The sequence below is a fragment of the Larimichthys crocea genome, chromosome XVIII, assembly GCF_000972845.2.
Source record: "Larimichthys crocea isolate SSNF chromosome XVIII, L_crocea_2.0, whole genome shotgun sequence".
NCBI lineage: Eukaryota > Metazoa > Chordata > Actinopteri > Sciaenidae > Larimichthys > Larimichthys crocea.
Window position 1 is genome coordinate 13551569 of NC_040028.1, and position 23401 is coordinate 13574969.

The following is a 23401-nucleotide window of genomic DNA, read 5'->3' on the forward strand; positions in this document are numbered from 1 at the left end:
GCACAACGTAAGCAAATGTAAGCGTTCCTCTTATAATGGAAAGTAATACACTTTCCGTCTGTTTATTTACTCTATCCAGCCGTGTCTTTGTGCCACAGAGCTGTGCATATCTCGCGTAACGTTGTTACGTTTTAGGTGTGCGTAAGCATTTGTTTTTCCATTGTGTGTTCCACCTTGTCCATTTTATCTCCTTGCACAAAAACAGATGGCTGATGCTAACAATGATAATCCGGTAGCGGAATCATCAGCACGGATCAGCAGCATTTGGACTGCAAACACGGTGTCTTTTCAGATAATGGAAGGTGCGCGCAGGAGACAGAAAGAGGTAGTGTATCAGAGTGTCTTGACAGTGTTGTAAGACAGAGAGCTGCATTACTCAAGGGGTGCTTTATCTGTTCTCTACCAATCTGTGATGAAAGTGAAGGGATAAAAATACAGAGCATGTGCATGAAAGGAAAAAACAACAACAACAAATATGCCAAGTTCTGACTATAATTGCCATGCATTCGTGGTGGCCTAACTAATTAGCAGTACGTCACTATGTTAAATACACCTCCTCAGACATTAACATCTCCTTGATTGATTCTATACATGGTTGCTTTGACACCAGCTGCAGTCTCCCAGTCTGTCCATCATCCAACTGAGCACAATTAAGAAATAGCAACGCCGCTCGCTGTTTGGCCTCAGTGATTTTCTGGACGGGAGGAAATAAAGCGATGGAAAAAGCAGAGAGACTGAAACCGTCTCTGTTGTTGACAGCAGTAAAGCAAATTAAATAAAATCCTACTTGTCATTGTCTCTTTGAGGTCACCCATCAGACCAGCTGAAATGAAGTCAATTATTTGTGAAGACCACCCCCCTCACACACACATACACAATTTGTTTTCATACACAAGACGTGCAGAATGAGATCTTGGTGTGTGGGCAGGCTTACGGTCAAAGAAGAGGGTTGTCTCGGCAAGGTGCATAACAAGTTCAGTGGTACACCCACAGTTCAGTTGAAACACGGTGCTTCAATCAGTTCTTCAATCTCCCCATGTCTTCTGATGACAAGTTATAGTTCCTGGCCCTGACTCCTACTCTACCTGGAAAGTGATGAAGTGTTATGTCTGACATGTCGCACCAGCTATAGAAACTCCGCACTGACCTGCATCAGGGGCCAAACTACAGTAACACAGAGTATTACTCATTCTCAAGGCCGTCTTATACATATTATTCTTGATGATGCTGCAATCGAGGGGATTTATGTACTTTTAAAAAACCATCCTCTCTGCTTCCATGGAAGTGTTTTCAAAAGGAAACCAACACGCTTCGCACAATTAGGTCAATTGAAGTGGTTTATTTAATAAGGTGACACCACAAAGTAGGTTTTTAGGATGCAATTAGGAATTTCAAGTTACAGTTGAGCTCAGTTTTGCATACAAGAAGACTGATGTAACTCTGCAAATATGTTCACCTCACAGAGGCAAAAGTAACAACCTAAATGAGTGCTGAAATCAACGGGAAAGTAATCAGCACCTATTTTATATTTAGGTTATTTAGCAAGGAAACAGAAAAGGCAACATACTCTCAGGTTCTAGCTGGTTTCTAAATTTAAATCTTCTTCGGGTTTCTACAAATACATCACGCTCTCTTTTCGACTGATGTACACTAAGCGTGCTGTCATGAGAGAGGAGCTGTGCGGAGTGATTAAAAAGGAAAACATAGCATTGCTACACAATCAATACTCTGCATTAAGCGCTGGTTTACCATTCATCTCAGGTTTGCTCTCTGCAGCGAGGGCCCCTTTTTTATGACCGTGCTGGCAGACAAAAGAAACCATGTGCTCTCCAGAGGTTTTGTTCATGAGTGCGGACAAGGATGGTTGTCATCAAGGATGGAAAAGGGGAAATTAAGCCACTGGATGTAGCTTGGAAATAAAGAGTCTATGGAGCGACTGGTCGACAACCCTGACTATAATAACTGGCTGGCAGATGGCGGAGCAATGTTGGTTACACTGGAGAGTCTCTGGGATGCTCTTTGACACTGATACAGCGGGAGTTCCACTCACTAAACGTGATCCATAGCAAAGCCTGCCCTAGTGTTACTAAACACCTTCAAACGTCATCTATTCCCTGAATGTCCTGTCTCAGCCGTAGCCATTTATGCATCCAGTGTAATCACATCTTTGACCTCCTATGCAAGAACGCACACACGCTGCGAACCCAGCTAAAAAATAAATAAATTTAAAAAAGATCCACCTGTGCTCATACATGCACGGATAATAATCCATCGCTGCTCTTGAGACTTACCAGAAAAACACAAAGCACGGGCATTCTGTTATAATCTTTCTTCGGAGCACATTCATCTTTTAGGGAGAGCGCCACGTCAAAAAAAAAAAAAAAGGAAAAAAGAAAAGAATATCTGCTCGTATCGACTGTTTCAAACAAGTATTGAACGCTACCATGAATACAGTGAAGAGGTTGGTAGTTAAGGAGGCAAATGGACTCTGATAAATGATGTGAGGCCTCAGTATGACAAATGTTCCAAGAAATGCATTTGTCCTTCACAGCAGTGTTAGCACAGTTTGCTTGTGGATCATTTTCATGAGGAGTGATCTGGGGGTGGGACGTGGCGCCTGGAAGCAGGAGTCCCACATGTTCTTTACAGACTGACATCCATCATGAACACGTTCTTAGAGCTCCTGCCTACTGCTGCCCCATCAGCAACAAGCATTAGCCATAAATTGTGTAGCTCGGCCTGCAGTTTTTAATTAGACACATACAGAGAAGCAGGAAGGGAGGGAGGGAGGTTAGAGAGAAAGAAAAGGACAAGCAATTTCATGCATCTCCCAATCAGCTGCTATTAATCTGTTGTTGTTGGCTTAGGAAATGCGGGTGGTACGGGGAGAATGGCATCCCCCGGATGACATTTACATTCTTAATGTGTTGCTAAAGAAGTATGTTTCTCAATAGAATGTTACACTTAATATAAATTAACCCTTAACTGTCACAGTCTATACCAGATCCTTGTATTTGTAGTGTATTCTAAAAAAGGCAGGAGGCGGAAATGCAAGCCAACATTTGTTTACGATAATCACGCATACACCATATTATCATACATTACACAACTTCACACTATATGCTCAATGTTTACTCCTGCATCATCTGTTCACCGTCATTTGCTGAAGGCGTCATTATAATTGAGAGCATTTCTTACTGGTAAGGAAAAAAAAAAATCTCTCTCACTTGGTCATAACATGGGGATACTAAAATATCGCACCCCATTCAAATACAACAAGAGCAGTTCCTTTGCCATTTCAAAGATATTTACATAGTAATGTGTGCTTTTAGACCACACTACACACTTTTATCTGTTAATATACTTTCTGGCACAAACAAGGTGTTCGTGTGTATGATAAAAAAAATGCCAATTTCAATAAAATATTGTTTGCAACACTTAACATCACAACTTCAATTATTCACAGAAAGCAAGGTGGTAACGCAGTTGGACTGTGACTGGAAATGTTAAACAAATTCAGCAGTTGAAAACCTCGGTTTAATATTATTGGGTTGTTAAAAAGGTGTGCATTTGCATGTAAACAAGAAACAGCTTGAATATAAATCAGGCAGAATTTATCTGACAGGAAGCATAGCTACAAATAGAACATGAGTATAAGACGCTGGTGCAAAGGTTATCTGTCATACTGTGCTGCTAAATAACACATAGGAGAGCAAAGGACACCTACTATTCTAGATTCAACTGTAAAGACATCAGACAGCCTTGTGACATTATAATTATTGCTTATTTGCTTGTTAGATAAACAGCTGTGTGCAGGATATTTGGTGGATTATGCTACAGATTTACCTTATGCCCATGCTGCCTGTAGTTATCGATCATGTATCTGTTAGTTGGAAGGTTGTGTGGTGTGATTTTGGCAATGTATCATATCGGAGAGGGTGTGGTTGCACTGCCAATAACATTCTTATGCGTTTGATGATCAAAGACACAGCTTTTATGTAAAGGAAAATATAGGACCTAACAGGGCCTTTAACCCATTTCTCCACGCTGTCAATGTCCGAGATGAAATAAAAGGCAGGATCAAGGTAAACATCGCTATCACAGCTTTTTCATTCCCAGCGCCTCTCTCTCACTCTCCAAAGAGTACAACATAAATCACATGGCAACCGTAATGGGAAGTGGGACTGCAGAGTGCCAAATGAAGCAATAAAACAGATCCCGAGTGTCCCTTTCGAAGCATTAGTCACACAGTGTCCATATGTCCACTGCTTTATTGAAGCGGACCAGGCTGGTTACATTCAAACAAACACCTGTGCACACACACCGAGTGTCCTAAATGAAGGTCAATAATATGTAGAAAAAGTGAGATGATCGGGAGTTTTTAGCCTCACAGCTACATAATGTCAGTCTGGTGAAAGAAGAGCACAGTTTTCGATACGCTGGGCGCTTGCATCAGCCTCCTAATAGAGATGCATGAGGACTGACACATCACATCTCTGCACCGGCCACTTTGATGTGGCGAACCATGAGATTTTTTTTTTTAACTCCCATAACACATTCTTGTTTCGAAGAAACAAGAAAGGCTCTGAACACTCGAGACAGGAAGGAGCGAGGGTGATTAAGACAACAGGGATTAACACGATAAACCGATAGAAGCATCCAGCTTTGACACATGCTTCCGACTTTGCAGCAAGGTCTGAAACTAAAGCTGCAGCTACACTTTCTGTTGCTCTTAGTCGCTGAAGTTTTGCAAATGCTGAATTGTCAGTTCGTCTACGGTATCTAAGACAAAGCGCCTCACTCCGTCTGCCTGCCTAGGCCTGAAGATTGGTGACAAAGAAAGCAGTGTACACATACAATAATCCCCAGCTCGTTTTTTTCTTTTTTTTTGCAGCACCCACAAGGCTGATATTCACATTTATATTGTGTGTCAATCAAACCCTCCTAATATCATTAGCCGTGTACTTGGCAGTGAAAACACATAATAAAGGCAATACATATAGCCTGTAGTAAAAAAAAAAAAATTTAAATGGTGTACTTTATAGGTTACGCTCAGAGACGAGCTGTCACCGGCTGACAGGTTTTCCAGGCAGCCATTTGGAAGCCGTTCACGGTGAAAAAGAAACAATTACCTCCTCAAGGTGCACAATGAAACAAAGTTGTCCACACCACATCTGCACTTGTCTTTTCAATACTCCACTTGTTAAGTTTTGAAATTAATATTCGGCGCATTAGGTAGGTAAAAAGGGGAATGATTTAAGATACTACAAAGAATTCACTTCGGAGCCAATACGCTGTATATCAGTGTGTAGATCAGTGTGTAGAGTTGGAAATGTGGCATGAAACTGTAAAGATGCATGTGTGATGTCAGTGTTTAGAGTCTCATTAATCATCTGAGCAAATAAACATTCATAACTATTGATCCTGTTTTGTTTGACAGCTCCCTCATCACCGGCACAGAAGCTAAGCTGTGGACGGGGGGAGCAGCAGAACATGTTTCAGCCACCTAAAGAAGACATGAAATAAATAAATATCTGTTAACGTGTGTGCTATATTTATAATATCAATGGCTGACGGAGAACTGAAGCAGTTATTTAAAACCATCAGACCAGACTCCTGTTACAACACCAAAATATTTACACATCTCACTTGGTGAACTGAGGAGTCATATGGACCAAACCAGTTTTGGTGATTGGCTGAAAGTCTTGTTTGAATGAAGTGTGTTTTACGATGGGTTAACATGCCGTCTTTAATTCAGGAATTGTACGGTTGTATTGTTCTGTTTAATAAGGATTACAGGTGTGAATGTTTCCTTTCTTGACAGTTAATGAGTTTATTTATCACATGTATGGAGCTGGTTCGAGTGAGAGCGAAGAGGTTTTGCTTTGTGGGAAAACTGATGTCGATTTTTTTATGGCTGCTTCACAGAATTAATTGGGTAATAAATATCTGAACCATGGTGAATTCAAGGTCAATATTGGGAAATCTCACAAACACTTAGTTGAAATTGAATCTAGATTTCAACTAATTTCGAATACTTTTCAAATGCTTACTTTTATGTACATAAGACCCTAAATTAAATAGCTAGAAGGCTTTATACATTCCTGATTTCACAGTTTATAACCAATTTCTCAACATCAAAAGTGAGAAGGGAGAATATTTCAGTATTTGGGGAGGTGTGGGGCGCTATAACAAAATAAAGGGGTGAGTCTTTAACCACAGTAAATCAGCAAAATAGTTATATCCAAGAGATTTCCTACATGTAAGATTTATAATTTATAATCAGCAGAGAAGATACACTTGTGAAATGTCTCTATCATCAGAGCCCGAGGAAAACAACATACTATAGTACTAATTAATTCTTCCTGCCTGAATACAGCAGCTTTCAATAACAATGGTCTGACTGGGGTGAAAAAAAAAGCAAGGTTGTGCAAAAAAAAACACTGAATGCTAAAGAGCATTTGAATCTTTAAAAACAAAAACAAAAAACACATACCGTCGACTGAATTTTAAATTATGATCAGTGTACAGCTGACCACAGTACAGTACACTGACGTGCAAAGCCAAATCTGTTATGTATGATATGCATCCACACATATTGTTTTTATTATATGGGAGACGGGTTTCCCTTAAAGGAGACCTGAGCAACAAAAATAAAAAACATATTAGCTTAAGTCTGTGCACATCACAGTAACAACATGTCTGCTCCCACGATCTGTTTGCTTTACTCTGTTTTAAATTTGTCATACTTAGAGAGATGAATGAACATGTAACTTTCATTTCTCCGCTGAGCTTTCTTTGTTGCTCAGGGGAAATTTCCATTATCAGTAAATCTGACAACAATTTTCTTAGTGGGTTCAACATTGAGCAAAACCAGCCAACAGTGGCTTTGACTCAGCTGCTAAGACTGCAGCAAATGAAGTAATGCTAAAAGTTTAATTTAGCTCATCCGAATGCCAGTTTTGTTTCTCCATAAATCTACAGTAAAATAAAACCACTAAGGCAGCGCGAGTGCAGAAACTTGCTTCCCTCTGATGAAGTCTACTGCTACATTTCCTGTTATAGCAACTTTATACACGACAGTCGGCAAACAGAAAAGGAGAACTATCAGTTTCAGAGAACTAAAGGAGAACCATTTGAGACTAAATGAGTGAGATGTACATTAAAAAATATATGTACCCATTTTCACACATGCACGTTATTCCATAATGCTCTGGCGATTCTGCATGTCACCTTCAAAATAAAACGCTGTTATCTGTGGAAAGGCTGCACAAGAGCCACAGACACAATTTGGCACACAGTCCCTGTTGACATTCTGCTTCTGTTAGTCATTAAATCAAAGGTTATCAGAGACTGGAGTGTCAAAGGCAAATATCTAACAGTTTTCCCATCCAGAGTTCTTTGTTCTAGCCACCACTGTGGCACTGTGCTTCCCATCGTAATATTACACAAGTAATAGGTGAAGGTTATAAAATTAAATAGGGCATTTCATTATTTTAAATATGCTAATTCTTATGGGATAAAACGCAGGACAACGTGCTTTGAAATGAGCAAGAAAAAAAAAAGTCTCATTTTAATAGTGCTCAAAAAACACCTGAAATTCATTGGAGAGTTAATATTAAGTGCATGGTGCATGCAGCTGTGGCTTCAATGGATGTGGGAGAGTCACTTGGGATACTCATCAGACTATTTTTATTTTGATAAATGTGCCTCTGAGCCATCTTCACAAAAAGAGCGTCTTCTCGGCTGTAAAATGAATATTTCCATCACCTGCCTGCACTGCCTCTACAGCATCATGTGGCGCTAACAATGACTACTTGGTACTAGACAACGCTGACCACTTAACGTAACCATGATAATAATCGGACATTTTAACAGATGTGAAATATTGCACCACCAGGGACCACTATGGCTACAGCTACGGCCAGAGACTGAGCTGCTTTTTGCTGCTGGTGCTAAAAACAACAAATCAGAGTCGTATTCATAAGACGACAGGGACTATTGCTACTTCTACAGAGCAGTTCCTTACTAGTTCTTTTGATTTTTTTCATTGGGAATCGCTGTCATTTGCAGATATCTCACCACTAACCTATGGACATTACCTCGACTACCAACCAAACACACACACACACAGTGTCTGACTGCATTTTTGAAACTGACGTGACTGTGTATGAGAGTTTAATTAGAAGAAATATCAAATTTTCCAGGGAACTGAAGAACTTTTAGTGCATTTTTTTGACCACAGATTCTATTTTGTAAGATATATTCCAGCCCACAAAAAGTCCCTGCTCTTAAACATCAAAGGGTGGAGTTGAATTGAAATGACAAGAGCCATAAAACTACATACAAAACTGTGAAAAACATTAATGTCAGTATTAGGACTAAGGATGGGATTTTCTTTTATTTTGTTATGACAGTTATATAGCCACAGTCTTGACTAGTCTAAAAAGAGAAATTAAATTATTTTTATAGTTTCAGTGCGGTTTTGTACTACAGCTGAAAAAATAACTAGAAACAAAAACACTAAGCAGATTTATGGCTACTTTGGAGACTGGAGATGTTTTTTCTTCTTCTGTTTTTTTCTGCATGTATCCCTCCCAACATCTATGCAAACAACGTCACATAAAAGTCCATTTTGTTGCTTGTAAAAAAAAAAATATGTCTCAGGTGGAGCTGCTGCTTTTTAATCTATTATCAGTCTATTTTACTTAATCTTTAGTCTTCTTCAAATGCGGCCAAAAAACATGAGAATGTAGAAAACAGGATTTCCTGTGGCTGTCTGGTCGAAGCCCAACAGAGTCATTTGGATAAAAGAGGAGCTGAAGATGTGTGTGTGTGTGTAAGAGAAATGTTCATAAAGACAGGGGAAAAAATTAACCCTTTTGGCACTACATATGCTCAAAGAGCTGATGACAGTAAACAATGCATGTGCAGTTCCAGATATACCCAACGTCTAAGCCCAGAGAGTGGGATGCAAATTATCAAAAATATTGTTGGGACAGCTGCAGACACAAGAGTTCCATATAAATATGTGTTACTTAAACCCCAATGCAAAATCAACAGAGATTATCATGTGTGCTGAATCATTTCACCATATTATTATTATTATTACAACCCGAGGGTTAACCAAAATCATCTAAATGATCTGCCTGAGGCATTTTTAAAAGTGTCTAGAGCTCTGCCTTCAGGACAACATGTGATCAGTCTGGCATAGGCCAAACTAATATTGATATACACGCACTTTCAGTAGGTTACCACCTGCGAGCTCAACGAGGAGCAGCATCTGTCCTTGCTAATGTTGTCATTGCAGGGCAGCTGTGTGAGGACAGTGTGAAGGAGAACACATTGCACATACACAGAGTAAGGCTCTCTAATGGAAAAAAAAAAACTTCACACAGTTCCTGTTAGTGAAACTCGACAAGTACTGCCCCCCCTGAAAGCAGTGCGCAGCCAGGCCTGAAAGAGGGGAGGAAAGGTGCCTGGCACAGCAGCTTAATATCATCCTTACAGACAGAAAAACAACTCGATTGTACGGGTAGCTCTATATGTCACAACACAAAACATTCAAAATCTGATTTTCGCACCAAGTATACCCAAATGTGCAACATGCTGTTATATATTTGAATAGAGTGAAGAGCATAGACGTAAGAAGTGGCTGATGCTCGCAGAAGGCTGACCGGCCAGCCTTTATAATTACAGTGTTAATGTAAATTAAACTGGATTTAGATTTAACCAACATTGGTTACAATAATATAAAACTACTTTAAAAAAAACTCACAATATTTGTTATCAATGAAGATCAGTGTATATTATTTATACAATAAATAATAAGAATCTGGGGTAGTAAGATGATACTTTTCCTGAAGGAATACAAACATTTCCTCTTATATTCGGCTACATGGATACAATATTCATTTTACTGCAGGGGGACAGTCAATGCATAACAATGAGATTTGCTAATGAAATCAACCATCAAGCTGAAATGCATAAATATTAAACTGGGGTCTCAATGTCATTTGCTTTTTGCATTATTTATTTATTCTTTTACCTCATTTCCCCAGGTTCATTCAATATTTTATTCTGACTTAGATTTGTTTACAGCCAGGACTAATGGCTGCACATCACGGTTGTATTCTGCGTGCCTGTGTTATCTGTGTAATGAGAAGAGCCATTACCAAATTAATATTATTTGCATAAACATTTTTACCTTAGTAAATTATTTATTTTGAGCCAAGCAATGTTAATGACAACCACTTGCCAAATTGAAGCCATGCAATATATCTATACTCTTGAGGAATCTCTTCCATTAACAATGTTGTTTAGAACTTAAATCAATTAGAGTAATTCTGTAACAACGTGAAATAAATGGAGCTAAACAGCTGTCATGTATTGGTTTTGTAAATCTTACACTGATTTATTTTCCACTGTGCTTAAAGGGCTTCAAAAACTTGCTTGTTCATAAACTACAATTTGCTTCCTCATTATGTACTAACAACAAACACCAGTTTCATGATTACAAATGCAATCTCTCTCTCTAAAAAAATGACATTTAAATCCTTTTCCACTAGCTTAGTAAACAATGGAAGTGAGATAATTGATCATGTGCTAGGGGATCCTCTGTGAGCGGCAGAAGGTCACCGCCCGCCAGCAAAGCTGATAGGGAAAATGGCGTTGATGCTCCCGAGCTGCCATTTTTCTTCCCTGACAAAGACTCCATCTGCCACCAAGCCATTTGCAGCCTCCGAGTCAGAATATCAATGATTTCCAACCATTCTACAACACAGCGTTCCCCTTGGTGTCACCTCTACACCCGTCTGAGCGCTGACGCCGCAGATACTCTCTGCGAAGACTGCCAACAAAACTCTCATCCAGCTAAGTTGCGTTTATACTGATCAAGAACGGCAAGCATTTTATTGGCATTGACGATAACTCAGCGTTTTGATCAAGCTGGTTTCAGAATTTCGGGTTTATTCTGAATTTTAAAAAAAGAACAAATCCAGTAGCTAAATCAAGCTCGCTTAAAACGACAAAGACGATACAGTGTCTTTTTCTTCTCATATTCTGTGATGCACAATGTTGCTGTGAGCTGACGAAAAATCCCTGTTGTGCAATGAAGACTTAATGCCAACAGTAAAAAAAAAAAAGAAACAGCAGGCAGCTGGCCATGACAACCCAAGAAAATTCAATTTTCCTCAATGCCATCTGCACACCTCAGAGACACCCTTGCAGGCCTGCAATATTCCAACAAGCTCCCAAGTAGACCATATAAGTGCTCTCCCAAAACCCCTGGCCTGCCTGACCTCTCACCCCAGAGGAGAAGCATATATAATTAATTACATTTTATTGACAACAAACTAGCCTCTGTGACCGCAGCTGCCTGGAACTCAAACCACTCTCTGCTTTACTACCTTTGTCCCAGCGGTCTTATCCCTGTTGAGCAGACACAAGTTGCTCCATATAAATCCATACCGCTGCCTCTATTGTGTCCCTATCTTAAATATTATATTACTCCCTTCAAAACTAGCAGGCTATACATCAACAGAGAAACCCAAACAGCATGTAAGAAAAGACAGTATACAGTACAAGTCACACAAACGTGGGCCTCTACTGAACTGGCTTGCTATTTTGGTGCCAACTAGAGGAGTCTTTAAAGTTAACAACATGCACGATTTCAACTTCCAACCACGTAGGAAGCACTGCTATTTAGCCCTTCAGATGAGCACTATTCGACAAAATCAGCAGTGTAAAGACTAACCTTAAAAAGCATGACATTTCTACAGGTGACCTGCTGCATGCTAACTGCTGAATTTTGAACCTTTGGCTCTTGGTCTCCTCTCTGTGCCTGCCTTGACTCATCAATCAGACACAACTTCATCCTGCATTTAAGGGAAGCTGGCAGACAAAGGAAGCATCGCCACCAACGATTTCTGTTATTTTGCAACCACCCAGAAACACCAAGAAATTCTAAATAACTGACAGAGGATGTTCTGAAATAGCCCAATGACTAGACAGGGCTCACAATATCTTTGAAGAAGCAAAAGGTGTTAGTTAGACAGTTATTTGCACTCTCACTTTTTCTTTGGAGGCATGGGAGGTTTTGCTACAAGCACAGCAGAATTGTCTCATATTTGTTAGACGTGTAGGTGCAAAACCAAGACTAATGTGCCACTGGTCATGTGGCCTGACTAAGTTTTAACTGCGATGGAGCAGGACTTGTATACGGTTAATCTAAAGATCATTAATCTCATAGGTCAACATGATGTAACCAGTGATTCTGGATTAGCATCATACACATTGCTGCTGTTCTTAGAAACTAAATGTGGCTCTGTATTCAACAAATGCCTTATGCAGTATCCATACAACTAATACATCTCATAGTTACATCATTCACACGAGTCTTTGATTTACCATTGACAGAGCTCTTTCATCATTGCACTTCTCCTTCCTGTATTCTAGTCCCCCTCTGGGCAAAAAAGAGGAGTGGGCTCTCATATGTACGACCACATCGTATTACATTGCCAGAGCAATCTGTTCGCTCTTCTGGCAAAGGCACAAAATACAGCCTACTCTGTGTGAAGCTACGCTATTAAGTGAAGCATATATTTAAAAAAAAAAGGAGGTGGCAGGGGGGGGAACTGCCAAACGCCTAACCTCGCTCTCTTACACACACATACAGAACACTTAAAATGATGATGCATATAAAACATAGCACTCACCGGTCCATAAAACCTCCTCCCCTCTCATTTAAGACAAACTGTTTGGAAAATTATGATACCAGGATTAATAGCGCTACTTTTCGTGTGATACCAAATGAGAACTTTACTGAATATGAAAAATGTGACTGAAGGTGGCGCGGTAACACGCTTCATACCGACTTTAAACATTTAAATTACTTTAGATGATTCATTTAAAAACACTATCGTAGCAGACTTGTATGTTTATTGGATTAGAATTTACCGGACATTTTAATACTTTAAGGGAACATGGTCCTGCTTCACTTTGTCTCCCTCAACAATTCCTCAGAAAACAAGCATGTCTGCTTTGTCTGAAGCCAGACATGCCCTTTGTGTGCTTTGTATCTATTGTGCTGAAGTGGTATAGAAATGAATGCCAGCACTGCCTGGCTTTTAGTCTAACGCAGCTGCAGGCCCATGGTGTTCACTGAAGTGCTGATTTAAATTTCTTGCGGCTTGATTAAAGTTAGTGTTTTCTGCCTATTCTTTTCTGACTCAATTTGAAACTATAGCTCATACGGCTTTCTACATTACTCCCTTTACTACTTCTTTCTTAATGAGTTTCCCTTTCTTCCTCTACTCTCTCCCCTTCAGCAGAGTGAGGATGGGCTCTCTTGTCACAGCTCACCGGCAAGAGTTTTGTCCAGTTTTGCCTTTGCCAACACAAATTTCCACTATCTGTAAAGAAAAATAATCCTTCATCAAACTTGATCCAACTACAAAGAAGGACTGATAAACATAAAAGGGACATATGGACAATCAGAGGCAGACTGCTGCACACTGACTGGACTTTTAAACACCGCTGCTTACTACATCCTTATAAACAAACAACTCTTTTCAGCATTTGCATAAATAAAATGTGTTTAATGATCCAGGCCTATATGAAGACTGTGAAATTACTGTACAGTAACCACTGTGTCAGCTTGTATCAAAGCAATAGCTGGCTATAACTTTCCAACCCGGCAGCTGTTTCTGAAACTTACTGTTTGACCCTGTAGGTAAACTGAAGGTTACTCATAACGGCTATAATAAATCCTGGAGGGCTTTCTACTACACACACAGTTGAAAGGGAGAGTGCTCAGGTTTAGAGATGATGGGATTCCTGTGGCGAGGCTCATTTTGCCATTGCCATTTCAACTCGGCTTGTCTCCAGCGCTACAGATGACCTGTCTCTTTCCAGGGTCAGTCACATAAACAGTAGGAGACTTTTTCTCTCCCGATCAGGCGGCGGCCATGTACATGTCACAACCTTTATGGAGCAAATAATGCTGAAATTTAAGTGAGCAGTTCCTCTCACCTTTAGGATTTCACTAAATGTTGAAAGATTTGGCAAAGCCAAAGAGGAGTCAGAGTATCAAAGACACAGGAAGGAAAACTTTAGTGGGATTTAGGTAAATGTGAGCTGAGCTGTATCCGGTTAGTCGACAATTCAACATTACAAATAAAGAACAAAATGGTTTATTTAGACTTCCTGATATTATCTTTAAGTTTAAGTCTGCTGTGCTGATCTAGTATGAAAACCAAGTGCAAACTGTCCACGTATTCACTTCCTGGAGAAACTATTTTAATGCTCACCTCAGTGTGAGGTGTGTGATCATTTCACACCTATGCCACAGTGGCGCATGTACAACAGAGAAAACTTAAACTGCACTTGCAAGACTGCAAATGAACTCCCTCATAATTTGAAAGCGAGTGCTGCAGTCACAAAAAAAAACACATGTCACACCTCCTAATAGAGTAGAGCTCGGGCTGAAGGGAAATGAATTCGATATACCAACCGACTGTGTCTTGGGGCAACAAATTCAATTTTTAATAGCAGTTAGGAAACATCTGTATATGTGGAGTAGCCCAAATTAACACTTAAAACAAAGGCAAACAATGGCTCCAACCCCACCAATTAGGCTACCCTTCTTTGGTTTGTAGTAATTTATCTAACATACCCCATAGTCAAAAAAGTTTTCCTTTCCACCCCAAGAGATTTAAACATGTTCTGAAGCATTGACACTCCAATTCTAAGAAAGACAGGAATTAATTAGATTAACACACAAAATGAGAGCAAAGTGTAATGCAGCACAAACTAATTTCATAAAAGGAGGACTTTGTTAAATCTCAACCTAATTGGAAAGTTTTAATCCTATACCTAAATAATACTTTTAAAATGAGGTGCTCTGCTTAGTCCTGCATTTCCATTCATGGGTTACGTTTTCCAATTTAACAAAGCGAACTGGTTTTTCCCTTCACCAAATCAAAAGAGGCACATCAAAGAGCATAATAGCAGAGGTGGACAAAGGGGAAGCTGAAGTAACTAAACACTTACTGCATGAGACTGTCCTCAGCTCTGAGACATCACTGCTCTGCACCTGAAACACGAGACAAAGACAGTCAGATTTATTGCTTGATTTTATCGATTTACTCATTCAGCATCGTTCCCATCTGAAAGCTCCATGAAAATGAAATAAAAATGGTAATATGGACCCATGGGCAGATGAGTTATCCATTCTAAACATCAGCAGAAAATCAAACTCCTGCACCGAGAGACAACACAGGGCAATGGGACATGACAAAAACACTTGGGAGAAATTGGATTATGGTCTACTCTATGACGAAGAGTAGCTATAGGGCCAACATTTTGATTTTGCAGAAATCCAATTACCTTAGAAAACTGTATCAAATAATGTCTTTACTTTTGAGTAGAAAGGAAAACGTTCCTTTTCAGAAAACATCTCTCAAGTGCAGAGTTTTAAAGTTTAATCCTAGTGAAATTTCTGTTTTAAGAATTGCACAATAAAGCAATGTTTATCTTTAATGTTCATCCTCTGACAATGCCGCTCTCACGGTCAGGAGATTTTAAAACATAGCACAATATTTAAAAGGCACTGGAAACATTTCTAGGCAGCCACCACATGTATACACGGTATGCGTTAACATCTGGGTTTGTTTTGTTTGGAATGAAAAAGAAGTGGAGAGCAAAACTACCTCCTTTCAATCTTTGAATCAATCCTGAATCACTGAAATACTTTCAAGTCTTCGTACAACACTCAGAATCGCTGAGGTGTTTGAGTCCAAGGTGTATTTACGACTAGAGGAGTGATGAAGTCATGGTCCTGTATAGTAACTCTGAACTACAAACAATACCAGAGAACTGAAACTATTTTTGAGCTCAATCATTCAAGGTTCTTAACTTTTATCTGTACACCGCTTCTCTCTAAAATATGTCCTCTTTGGGATAATACTATTGGGAAAGGAAAAGACAGTCCTCGTATGTTATGTTCTTTTTCCACTGATTATTGATTTTGAACAGCTGAAGGCTGTGATGTTACTCTCATGGTGTACTGAACATGGCTGCATAGTATCTAAGGATTAAGTTTCCATCATAAACAGGTTAAAATTAAAAGTTTTTTTCATCATTCACTTTATGATTCAATTAAAATCAAGGCATTAAAATCCAACTGAGGAAAACACAAAAGAATACAGGTCTTACATTATCGATAAACAACATTAATTAGGTAACAACCATCACTCGAAAATCTGATAAAAACCAGGGTGTAAGGATGGGAAGGTAATGGCATTAGGACAAAAGGCCAACAGTGACCACATCAGTAGGATTTAGTGGCATTGAGCGGTGTAGTTGCTGATTGCAACCCCTTTGTGTCACCCACCAATATTCCGTAAATCTTACACCCGGGACCTTTAATCAGGACCACTATCAAAAATAAGACACTTAATTCAACTAAAAACAGCATATTCTTTTTTCAAAGCTACCCATTTATAATTATTGACATTTTTGTTTATGTTATAAATTCATTCAGTCAAACATATCGGAGTGCATTGTTAATGGAGTGCAGCTTTCGAAGGGCCTGAAAGAACTATGCTAGACCGTTACGGACTGTTACGAAAGGCTAACAAGCACATTTTAGGAGATATATAATTTCACTTTATTTTTACAGACTCGGCCACTTATCTTCAAAAAAACGAGTTGGCTCATGATCAAAAAACTGTACAGAGACAGGTGCAATGGCTTTCACATAAAGCTCACTTCATGTTGCAATGATCTGCCAGAACAAAATCGACCCTTTAAAAATGTCTAGACGGGAAAAAGTTCAAAAGTAAAAAAACACAAAAAAAAAAGGACTCTGAATTGAATTAACAGATCTGACACTTTCATCTGCCGCATGAATTTTCTGATACAGAAATGTTACCCTCCGCTCTTCGTACTTTATAAAAATCAGCTCTACATTTTAACAGTGAACACTAGATCTCTCATAACTTTTCAAGTATGGCGTCCGGGTTCTCACATCAGTGGCAGCAACATTTGTTGTGCGTCATCTACAGGCGGGTCACCTTACAGTTCCATCTGTGTCATCGTGCAGTGTGAATACCAGTGTTAAAGAGATTACTGTCTTCTACACTTGCGAGTTTGATGCAGTATCACGAGTAAAAAGGTCACTCTCTGGTTTCAAGTAATTGGTTGTTGCAACAAGTCTTTAAACTATTACAAGGCTGAGCCTTCTCAGGTTACTCTATCTGGCTCCTTCAACGTATAAAGAGCAGATAAAGACATTGGCCTCCCTGCACAGAAAGTAGATTACTAAATCACACACGGGTAACCTGTGTGTCATCGTTTATCATGAGCCTGCTTACCCAAATATTAACCATTGTTTTTATTTGCTTTGCCATCTTGTATCATTGCTGCAAGGCACAGGTGGGATAAACTAAATCTGTTGATGTGGGTCCAAACATTCCTTCAGATACGTTCAAGAAAATAATAAAAATGGGCAGCAGAGAATAATTTAGTCCATCTGTTCTGCAGGGCATTTTGAACCACTAAAACCTGTGAGAGCATTTCAATAAGATGAGTTTGTTTAAAGTTGTACATCATATAATGAGTGCTTATGTGTTCTTATTCAAAATAAGAATGTGCACATGTTTCACAGAAGAGACAGAGTTCAGAGTCCGTGTCCACTGCCCGTGCAATGTCATGGAGAGGAAAGAATTTAGTTTAGGTTCACTAAGCTTTAAGAATTTGGCCTTTGCTGATCCAAACATTTTTAAGGATGAATTTCTTTTCCCCAGTCTCTTATCAGGCCAGACAATGTCGAGTAAAAATGAAATATTTAAAAATGTAGCTGCGGCAGCATGCCTAGCACAGCTTAAGTGGGTAGTGTTTGTGGCAGCAGTGACCAGATTTTAAATGCACAAGGATCAATAAAAAAAAAAAAAAGGGAGGTTGCTGAGGCGCAGTCTTCGTGTGAGAGAGCAGCAGTTTACGACAGAAACCGGACAAAACGTTTGTACCCGACTAAGTCATATGAATGTGAACACAATACATTCATTCCTTCTCAGGTGGCCTGCTTCCCCCCCCACAGAAAAAGGAAGGAAAAATAAATACTAAAAAAAAAAAACAGACCACTAGCATTTTAAACATCTGCTCCATTAACACAGCGGGGAGACTTCAATCTCAGAAGCATCATTGGTTGAAATAAAGCACTGCGACAAGCATCTCCAGGCGGAGAGAAAATAGACCAGAAAGATGAGTGAAAAAGAGTAATCTCCCTGACATATTCCTAATAATCCACCTCCCTCGTGCCGCTCCCCCCAAGCTCACCCAATCATAAAGTGTCAACACTGACCTACAAAAAAGGGACTCCCGTCAAGCCTCACATGTTTAAAAACATCAATCACAACAGACAAAGAGGGTACATTGAATTATACAGTATTAACCTTCAGGGCTTGCATATAAAGACCATAGATTTATTTATGCTTGTGTGTTAAGAGCCTCTGCACTGTTCCTTACAGCAAGCTGGCTGCCAAATTGATGAACCTGCTCAGCCCTCAGCAGGAGACCAGCACCTTTGATTAATGAGTGCAAACTTGTGGAAAGGGTACGACTAGAAGAGAGACTGGATGAAAATGGGTGAAAAACACAATTATTAGCAGTGCAGTGCTTTTTTTTCTTTCAAAAAAGGCCAAAAGGAATAAAAAGGGCACTTTTAAGAGGATCGTAAAAAGGGGGGACCTTCTCATATTCTGTAAGGACACGCCGAGAGGGGCTACAGAGACATTTAATGTGATCCCCACTTGAAATGGCGACCACTTGAGCAAATCTGGTTACATCTAACACAACACGCCGAAGAAAAGCATACGTATCAGACAACTGAAGGAGGTCTTGAGATCAAGCACATTAAATATAGGGTCTATATGTTTATATTAAGTTGTAATCGAGTTGCTCTTTCAAGTAATTTAGCAACCTTGAGCTACAACTGCCTTCGGAGCCTGGAAGAACAAAAACCCTGCAATATTTTTTAACATTCAAATAAATGCCAAGTTGCTGACTCCTTGGATTTTTCTCAATGCAAAAAAATATTAACATAACGTATTAGGATCCTAGTACGCGGCATTTCAACATTGTTCTCTCTGCAGAGGTTTTCAAGGACGTGTGCTCTGAATAAATATGAGGCAAATTTAGTGACCTTCTACCTGTGTTTTGATTCATTGGCAGTTACTGGATGCATGCATAACACATCAAGGCTGTGATCTGATTTATCTCGCTGCCTTGGATACTGAAGCCGTTTAAATGATGGACTTTACCGGGGTGGTGGTAGGGGTGGGGGGGGGGGGGATCATGTTTACTGCCATTTCACTTAAGACTGTGTGTGCAAAAGGGTGCACGCTAGTTCATTACTATCAATTATATCTGTAAAGACAAATCAGCTCCGCTGCGCAGCAAACAGAAGACGCCTGCCAAAACACACTAAGTGACACAAGTTAAACACCATCAGAATAAAGTCTATACACCGCATAGAGCCCAGTCGTTCACAAATGGCCATGCACCACACACACCTCTGTGTAATTAAGGGTGGTTGACACTCTTGTGAAGTTTGAACGGGCCTTTCACAGGTTTTAACGAATCCACAGGCCTATTTTCATGAAAGACATAATGACACGTCGGAAACGTCGGTGTAAATAATGAAAATTAAATGAGGAATTCTATGTAGGTGCTTCGGTTTCAGCTCCTCGCATTGCACACGCTGGCTTCACTGTCACACTGTGATGGCTCGCTGGGACACTTCAAGAGAAGGAAGCCATCGTTAATGCCATTAGCAACACCTGTGCTTTTCCTGCTTATATGACAAGTCAAGGTGTCTGCTGTGAGGGGGGGAAAAAAAGAGATTTATTCATCACAAGCAATTAATTTTAAGCGCGTAAGGTCTGTAGAAGTGCAACGTTGCACTTTAAACGTAGTAAAGCTTTTTTCTACTTTATGCTTTTGTGTCAGTTTCAGAAAGATACTGCTGGTGTCGTTCACGTTAGGTTGGTCTTAGTATCTTTATTAGTTAATCTCACCCTCTCAGCTGTGACATCACAACACTGCCCCCATGACAATTATGTTATGAAGCTTTAAAACATTAGAAACATTCAGCGCCAACGCAGAAAGCACAGTGTTTTCCTTCCATAGGGATGTCCCACTACTGCCACTACTACTAATAGTTCATATCTTCATTGTTTATCATGAGAATGCTTACCTAAATATTAAATAAATATAAGGTTAATTCATCTCGAGCAGTTCATTTAAAGTGGATTAGGTCTGCAGAAGTGCAAACGTTGCACTTTCAAATGTAGTAAAAGTTTCCCTTTTGTGTCAGTTTCATAAAAGATACTGCAAATATTTTGTCAAGGTGTCTTAAATTTTAGGTTAAGCTAAGTAGGCTCAGCAAAAAAAAAAAAGTACACAGGGAAGAAATCAGGGCAATGTTATAATGTCCTGATTTCTGCTTTGGAAGTATTAGACCTAGTTTGTGTGTGTATGCTTGTGTGTCACCCAGATTATATGACAGCTACTGTAATGGTTACAAAACTGACATGTCATCACGTGAAGATGAAAGTGCATGGATGGCATTAAATCAAAACTGCATACGTGTGATTAAAAAAAAAATACACAGCTTTCAGTTTCTGTAGAAATCTTTTGTGCTTTTTTTTTTGGAGGGGGGGGGAAAGGGAGTTTTCTAACTTTATGAGAAAACAAAAACAAAAAATCCACGGTGCTAATTTAAATACCCCGCAAGATGGCGAATGCCTTGTCGTTAATATGAAAGCAGGAAAAAAAAAATGGAGGGTATTGTCATAATCTCAAAGGGTAAAAATTTCAGCCCAGACCGCAGCAGCAGCAGCAGCAGCTGCAGCAACATTAGCTGCGCTTTCCTTTAAGAGGAAGCAACAAAAAGAGAAGATAGAGACAAGAAGAGGGGAGACAAGCAGACAGACCCCCCTCCTCTTTCCAGGCTTTAAAACACAGATAAACAACAACAACATTAGGAAAAAGACACATTAACAAACCGGCTCACCTGTGTTACATCCCAGCTGTTTGATAAATCCATGTTGAAGCTTCAGAGCTACTACTTTTCTTTCTTTTTTTAAATATATATACACACATATATATGACAGGACTCCAAAAACAGAAGCTAAAATAATAACTTGTTAAATGTTTACTTTCATTATCCGTGTGTGTGTGTGAGAAATGATGAAGCAGCCTTGGTGCTGCTGGTGGTGACATGTTTAACGGTTACTTCAAAAAACTCAAAACAAACCGTCTTTGTGACCAAGTTACAGCTTCAACAAGACGACAGTTATGTCCACAATTAACTTTACATCGACTACACACACGAAAAAACGCTGCTTTACTTTGATATTAACTTTATTTTGGGTGTTTTTTTAATTTAACGCCGTGTTGTTAAACTCAACGGACGCTTTAAAAGGAGACAAGTGTAACACACAGAGAGGAGACACAGAAAGGATGCTACCGGTTTTAGCTTAGCCGTTAGCTCGGGCGACACATTAGTGAAACAGCACGTTTATTTAACGAAGCTAAAAAAAGGTTTTACCAAACAAAACAAAAGAGAAACTCACCTTATCGTCGAAAAAAAAAACGTGTATCCCTTTAAAACGAGAAAAAAAAGAAAAAATTAATTTACTTCCCAGTTTCTATCCTTCTTGAAAGGATGTTGTTGATGAAAAGAAGAAGAAGGGTTGAATGCAGGACGGATTGGTCAGTGTTTAAATAAAAAAAAAAGAAGAAGAAGGGGGTCCGGGGGTTGGGGAGTATGTATATGTATGTGTGTGTGTGTGTGACTGCTGCTGGATGTGTTGCTCTCTCTCTATATAATCGCAGATTGAAGAGAGAGAGAGAGAGACTCTCTCCTCCGTTTCACTCACAAGCAGCAACTCAAGAGAAGAAGTGACGTCAGCTCGAGGCTTTTTTTACAACGCAAACTTTTGTTCCACATATAAACTGCAAAAAGCCTGCAAGTGCACGAACCTGTGCCTGTGGACATCCTCATGTATATGTCATAATATACACGTTCAAATATCATGCATTGACTAAGGGGGTGCAGGCATTGACATAAGCAGTGTTAGTTATTTGTTTATCTTTGTAAAAATAAGAACTGTACAAGTATAAAGGTGGGTAAACTCAATCATCTGCAAGTGCACAAACTGCTGTGGACATCCTCATGAATATATCATAATATACATGTTCAAATATCATGCATTGACTAGAGGGGGGGTGCAGGCATTGACATAAGCAGTGTTAGTTATTTGTATATAGGTGGGTAAACTCATTCACTCATCTGCAAGTGCAAAAACTGCCTGTGGACATCCTCATGAATATGTCATTATACATGTTCAAATATCATGCATTGACTAGAGGGGAGGGGTGCAGGCATTGACATAAGCAGTGTTAGTTATTTGTTTATTGTTGTAAAAATAAGAACTGTACAAGTATAAAGGTGGGTAAACTCAATCATCTGCAAGTGCACAAACTGCTGTGGACATCCTCATGAATATATCATAATATACACGTTCAAATATCATGCATTGACTAAGGGGGGGGTGCAGGCATTGACATAAGCAGTGTTAGTTATTTGTTTATTGTTGTAAAAATAAGAACTGTACAAGTATAAAGGTGGGTAAACTCACTCACTCATCTGCAAGTGCAAAAACTGCCCGAGGACATCCTCATCCTAAATATATCATAATACACGTTCAAATATCATGCATTGACTGGGGGGGGGGTGCAGGCATTGACATAAGCAGTGTTAGTTACTTGTTTATTGTTGTAAAAATAAGAACTGTACAAGTATAAAGGTGGGTAAACTCATTCACTCATCTGCAAGTGCACAAACTGCCTGTGGACATCCTCATGAATATATCATAATATACACGTTCAAATATCATGCATTGACTAGGGTGGGTGCAGGCATTGACATAAGCAGTGTTAGTTATTTGTTTATTGTTGTAAAAATAAGAACTGTAAAAGTATAAAGGTGGGTAAACTCATTCACTCATCTGCAAGTGCAAAAACTGCCCGTTGACATCCTCATCCTAAATATATCATAATACACCTTTTAAATATTATTGCATTAACTGGGGATGCAGGCATTGACATAAGCAGTATTGATTCATGGTTTATTGTTGCAAAAACAACAGCTATGCATGTATAAAGGTGGGTACACTCCCTCACAAACAGGTGCATAAGTTTTATTTAGAGAGAAATATACTTAGCCTAGTCTAATATTGTTGTTTTCCTAATTAAAGATAGACTGTTGATTGCATTTGGATGCAGGTTGTACTGCACACACCCACACACACGTTTGTTTTGCGATTAATAACCC

General features: G+C 39.4%; 1 protein-coding gene across 10 annotated transcripts in view; it reads right to left on the reverse strand.

Moving 5' to 3' along the window:
- The window catches only part of LOC104920083 (bromodomain adjacent to zinc finger domain protein 2B), a 48238-nt gene extending 26353 nt beyond the window's left edge, over positions 1–21885 (reverse strand). For 5 of the 10 annotated variants that reach the window (XM_019255252.2, XM_019255256.2, XM_019255251.2 and 2 more), the window contains exons 1-2: positions 21077–21177; positions 15052–15094 (exon numbers count right to left, since the gene is read on the reverse strand). In XM_019255252.2, the coding sequence (XP_019110797.2) occupies positions 15052–15094; positions 21077–21109 (76 nt within the window). In that variant the 5' untranslated portion in view covers positions 21110–21177. Of the gene's footprint in view, positions 1–15051; positions 15095–21076; positions 21183–21638 lie in introns of those variants that run through there. The other 5 variants (XM_019255253.2, XM_027290967.1, XM_027290965.1 and 2 more) reach the window with 2 other exon arrangements.
- Positions 21886–23401: the final 1516 nt, after the last annotated feature.